Source organism: Phyllobates terribilis, unplaced genomic scaffold (genome assembly GCF_046119375.1).
Source record: "Phyllobates terribilis strain yellow unplaced genomic scaffold, ASM4611937v1 Scaffold_280__1_contigs__length_2496652, whole genome shotgun sequence".
Taxonomy (NCBI): Eukaryota; Metazoa; Chordata; class Amphibia; order Anura; family Dendrobatidae; genus Phyllobates; species Phyllobates terribilis.
In genome coordinates, this window is record NW_027363040.1 from 1,599,767 (window position 1) to 1,605,766 (window position 6,000).

General features: G+C 41.4%; 1 protein-coding gene across 1 annotated transcript in view; it reads right to left on the minus strand.

Moving 5' to 3' along the window:
• LOC141220310 (uncharacterized) overlaps nt 1-4,104 on the minus strand; it is a 42,709-nt gene extending 38,605 nt beyond the window's left edge. The window contains exons 1-2 of the mRNA XM_073666263.1: nt 3,957-4,104; nt 1,311-1,383 (exon numbers count right to left, since the gene is read on the minus strand). Coding sequence (XP_073522364.1) covers nt 1,311-1,383; nt 3,957-4,104 — 221 coding nt within the window. The remainder of the gene's footprint in view (nt 1-1,310; nt 1,384-3,956) is intronic.
• Between the last annotated feature and the right edge of the window lie 1,896 nt (nt 4,105-6,000).

Sequence of the window (6,000 nt, forward strand, 5' to 3'; positions counted from 1 at the left end):
CACAGCTTAGAGATATATCATGGCACAGGAGTAATGTTTTCTGTATAGTTTATCACAATCCTGTTTGAAGTTAGTCGGTTTCAAAAGAAACTAAGAAGTCAGGATAAAAGGGAAACTCTTGTTATTGTACAGAAATTCACACTTGGCCTCACTGCACATTTAATGTTGTCGATCATAAAAGTGAAGTTTGGCCAGAAAGACGGGACCTGGTCTTGTAGGGACCATATGAGCACATTCAGCAGCACAGAAGGGAGAGAAGGTAGATTCATCCAATAAGATATCAGGGATCTAGGAAGCCAACAGCATCATTTTTTTAAATCAAATGTTTTTTATTGATTTTTATCACATTTTCAGAGGAACGCAGTTGCTACCCCTCAACAGTAACAAACATTTCACATGTAGTGTTTATGTTTCTTGGTTCTGCAAAATAAGGATATTCTTCTCCAGGTGTAGATAGCAGTATGCTGGGTCACAATAACATTTTAGCTTTTTATAGTTTATGAAAATAATATGAAAATACTTGTTTATTCTTAGGGAAGTCTAAGGTGTCACATAAAACGTGGAGTCAAACAGACCTATGCGGAATCTCTGCAATTCCCTAGACCCCAAAAACGGAGCCATCAATCCATAACTTATCTAATTTAGAGATAGAGTCTCTTTTTAGGTATATACCTTTTTCCATATTTACTATCCAATTAACTTTGTCCATAAATTCTGATGTCATAGGTTCCTGATCTGTTATCCATTTTTGGCCTGTTAACTTCCTCGCCATATACAACCCCTGGCAAAAATTATGGAATCACCGGGCTCGGAGGATATTTATTCAGTTGTTTAATGTTGATGAAAAAAAGCAGATCACAGACATGGCACAAAACTAAAGTCATTTCAAATGGCAACTTTAGGGCTTTAAGAAACACTAAAAGAAATCAAGATTAAAAATGTGGTGCTCAGTAAGGGTAATTTTTTTCAGACCAAGCTTCATCACCTACATGATTAGATATAATGACTGATAAAGTAAAATTCCCTTCATGGAATGTTAGAGGTCTGGGAGACTCCTTAAAGAGAGCGGCGGTCATGGTATACATCCGGGACCACCTGCCTGCAGTGGTGTGTCTGCAGGAAACGCACTTTGGAACAAACAGTGTTGCAGGTATGAAATATTCATGGATTAGCCACAACTTCCATTCCACTTTTTATACATACCCTAGAGGGGTTAGCATCCTAGTACATAGGACTATCCCTTTTGAACTGATTTATTCCAAGATAGATGGAGAAGGGAGATTTTTAGGTATTCATTGTAAAATATTTACAAAAGAAATTCTACTTGTGGCAGTTTACGTTCCTCCTCTTTATAACAATGCCATTGTGAAAAACATTGCTTCACTTACGAATAAGGTATCGGGAGTTCCAGACTTAATGCATGGGTGACTTCACCAATATTGTTCATCCATATTGGGATAGATACATACACGCATAATACATTGTAATGCATTGGTTTAATCTTGGGTACAGAACATATTTCTCCCTTGCTAAAGACGGTGGAATATTTGCCCAGAGTGCTATAAGACCACCCACCCTTGCTGACCACCATCTGACTCTTGCCCAGGCCGCAGACATCTCTGACTGTGGGCAATGAATCCCTTCTGGCTTCAAATTATAGATATTAAACTGGTGTCGCAAAGCTCACTATGGAACGCTATGAAGGCGTGTTTAAGAGGAGCCTTAATACTGGCCATTAATAGATCTAAAACTAAGACCAAACAGTTTGGAGAGTTTTTACAGGATAGAGTTAGATCTACAGAAGAGAAATTTGTATTAACTGGTACAAGGGAGGATGTGATGATTTGGGGGGAGGCGCAGGAAGCGCTTCCCTGACATTTCAAGGAAGAAGCTAAAAATAAAAGCATGTTCTACCAGACACACTTCTTTGAGGAGGGGGAAAAAGCGAAGCACATAATGGCCGTGATAACAAGGGCCCAGACGGGGAGGTTTTTTTTAAAAAAAACCAAGGAGGGCGTGGTAGTAAACCAGACTGACCAGATTTCAAATACTTTATTAGAATTCTATAAAGACCTATACAAATCTAAATTGCAATTCAATAGAGAACAAATTTCATCCTATCTGAAGGAGATTAACCTGCTGACATTTTCTGTTAAGGATCGATAATATCTGAATAGTCCTCTACAGCTGGAGGAATTACAAATGGCAGTAGCTTCTATGGCAAATAATAAGTCGCCTGGGATGGATAGGCTCCCTACCGAAATACACTGTTCAAAAAAATAAAGGGAACACTTAAACAACAGAATATAACTCCAAGTAAATCAAACTTCTGTGAAATCAAACTGTCCACTTAGGAAGAATCACTGATTGACAATCAATTTCACATGCTGTTGTGCAAATGGAATAGACGATAGATGGAAATTATTGGCAATTATCAAGACACCCTCAATAAAGGAGTGGTTCTGCAGGTAGGGACCACAGACCACATCTCATTCCAATGCTTTATGGCTGATGTTTTGGTCACTTTTAAATGTTGGTTGTGCTTTCACACTCGTGGTAGCATGAGACGGACTCTATAACCCACAGAAGTTGCTCAGGTAGTGCAGCTCATCCAGGATGGCACATCAATGCGAGCTGTGGCAAGAAGGTTTGCTGTGTCTGTCAGCGTAGTGTCCAGAGGCTGGAGACGCTACCAGGAGACAGGCCAGTACACCAGGAGAAGTGGAGGGGGCCGTAGGAGGGCAACAACCCAGCAGCAGGACCGCTACCTCCGCCTTTGTGCAAGGAGGAACAGGAGGAGCACTACCAGAGCCCTGCAAAATGACCTCCAGCAGGCCACAAATGTGCATGTGTCTGCACAAACGGTTAGAAACCAACTCCATGAGAGTGGTATGAGGACCCGAAGTCCACAGATGGGGTTTGTGCTCACAGCCCAACGCCGTGCAGGACACTTGGCATTTGCCACAGAACACCAGGATTGGTAAAGTCGCCACTGGCACCCTGTGCTCTTCACAGAAGAAAGCAGGTTCACACTGAGCACGTGACAGACGTGACAGAGTCTGGAGACGCCGTGGAGAGTGATCTGCTGCCTGCAACATCCTTCAGCATGACCGGTTTGGCAGTGGGTCAGTAATGGTGTGGGGTGGCATTTCTTTGGAGGGCCGCACAGCTCTCCATATCCTCGCCAGAGGTAGCCTGACTGCCATTAGGTACCGAGATGAGATCCTCAGACCCATGTGAGACCATATGCTGGTACGGTTGGCCCTGGGTTCCTCCTAATGCATGACAATGCCAGACCTCATGTGGCTGGAGTGTGTCAGCAGTTCCTGCAAGATGAAGGCATTGAAGCTATGGACTGGCCCTCCCGTTCCCCAGACCTGAATCCAATTGAGCACATCTGGCACATCATGTCTCGCTCCATCCACCAACGTCACGTTGCACCACAGACTGTCCAGGAGTTGGCGGATGCTTTAGTCCAGGTCTGGGAGGAGATCGCACAGGAGACCATCCGCAACCTCATCAGGAGCATGCCCAGGCGTTGTAGGTAGGTCATACAGGCACGTGGAGGACACACACAATACTGAGCCTCATTTTGACTTATTTTAAAGACATTACATCAAAGTTGGATCAGTCTGTAGTGTGTTTTTCCACTTTAATTTTGGGGGTGCCTCAAAATCCAGGCCTCCATTGGTTAATAAATTTGATTTCCATTGATGATTTTAGTGTGATTTTGTTGTCAACACATTCAACTTTGTACAGAACAAAGTATTCAATGAGAATATTTCATTTATTCAGATCTAGGATGTGTTATTTGAGTGTTCCCTTTATTTTTTTGAGCAGTGTATATAAGAAATTTGGAAACATCCTACTTCCTCACATACTGACTACCTTTCAGGATGCAATTAAGGAAGCAGCTCTGCCTCATTCAATGCAGGAGGCGGTGATTATAGTCATACCTAAGCCAGGTAAAGATCCTTTACTTCCCGATTCATACAAGCCAATATCTTTGCTGTCAACAGATACTAAGATCATAGCGAAGGTTCTGGCCTCTAGATTAAATACAGTAATATCTACAGTAATCCATACTGACCAGTCAGGCTTCATGCCTGCTAGATCCACAGCTTTCAATATTCGAAAACTATTTCTTAACCTTGAATTGCCGGTGGACGGTGATAGGGATAGGGCTGTATGCTCACTAGATGCCGCTGAGGTGTTTGACTCTATTGAATGGGAATATCTTTCGGCAGGAATGGAAACATTTGGTATAGGGACTGGCATCATATCATGGGTTAAATTACTATATGGTAGGCCTGTGGCCAGAATACGAGTGACTGGACATCTCACCTCGACCTTTGGGTAAAGTAGGGGCACATGGCACGGATGCTCCCCATCTCCCCTGCTCATTGCATTGGCCATTGAGCCCCTGGCAGCGATTATTAGGGAGCATCCAGGTATAATTGGGTTCCATAGGGGGAATAGAAATTAGAAGGTTTCTCTCCATGCCGATGACACTTTGCTGTTCTTGGCTAAAGCTTCAGAGTCCCTTCCTATAGCAATGAAAACGATTGAAACATTTGGAAAAAATTCGAGCCTAGGGATAAATTGGAGCAAATCAGTTATACTTCCGTTAGATAATACAAATGAGAATGATTCCCACTACACTAACTCGGGCCTACAGATAGTATCGGAGTTTAAGTACTTAGGCTTTAACATAACGGCTAAAATAGATGATTATGAGAAGCTGAACCTTGACCCAATATTAACAAAGTTTAGAAGTAAATTAGGGGCTTGGTCCAAGTTACTGTTGTCGGTTGTGGGCTGTGCTAATCTGATCAAAATTATTCAGCTGCTCCTAATGTTGCTGTATGTTCTACACAACTCCCCAATATGGATAAATCAGAGATATTTCTTTAAAGTCAGTCAGGAGTTTAGAAAATGAATATGGGACAAACAGACTCCGAGAATTAAACTGGAAATACTGCAAAGAAACAAAACAATGGGAGGGCTTGAAGTCCCCAATCCATGGGTTTATTATGTGTCATCTCAGCTTCATAAGATCACAAATTCTTGATTCCATATATAAAGGGAATATCTTTTACCAACTAACACAAAAAGCCCTTTTATCTATTTATTATGAAAGATAATCTTTAATAGTCATATTTGACAAATATAACATACATAAAGTGCCCGTAAAGTGCCTATAAAAAGTGACCTAGTGCAGGCAGAAATATACATTCATCATGATTAATTTTTCCTATTTTCACACCTTCTTACTGAAGACGATAATCTTTCACTACTTGATATATAATATATAGGTGTGAACTTGAACAAAAACAGCCTATACATAATAGGTCACTAATCTTAAAAACAGCAGGAGAAGGTTATTATAGGTGGGACTTATGAATACATATCTATTATTTCCCAAACTGTATCAATATACCACATACATGTCAAGGGCTCAACCCTATATATAGAGTCCTTAATCAGATGCTTTACACATATTACAGTATGATATTCACAAGGTTAACAGTGCTAATCCCCCTCACAGTTTGAGTTTATATGATAAGCTGATACTCCATTCCAAAATACTTTTTCAAGACAATAACATGATCAAAAATAGGACTTATCTGAAATATGTATTTGGGTTGCCCCCATCATTCCTCCAAACTCCTCGACGCGTTTCCCCGTTGTTTAGTGGTTCATCAGGAGAAGATCATCCTGCAGACAGCTACATTGTGCCACTCTATCCCCTTCCTTATATGTGTTCACCACGTGAAATCTGATTGAATCCACTTCCACAATCCAGAGACAGAGCCCCATTCACAATCATTATACTCCTCTGTCTCCTCTCTCTACTACACATGCTCTAATGGTGATTCAGACACTAGAGGTTCCCAATGTCTACTGCGCATGCCTGAAAGTCCCGTTTGTGGCCAATTTGTATCCTTAATCTATCTCCACTGTGCATGTGTTAGTCGCGATTCAGACACTAGAGGTCTC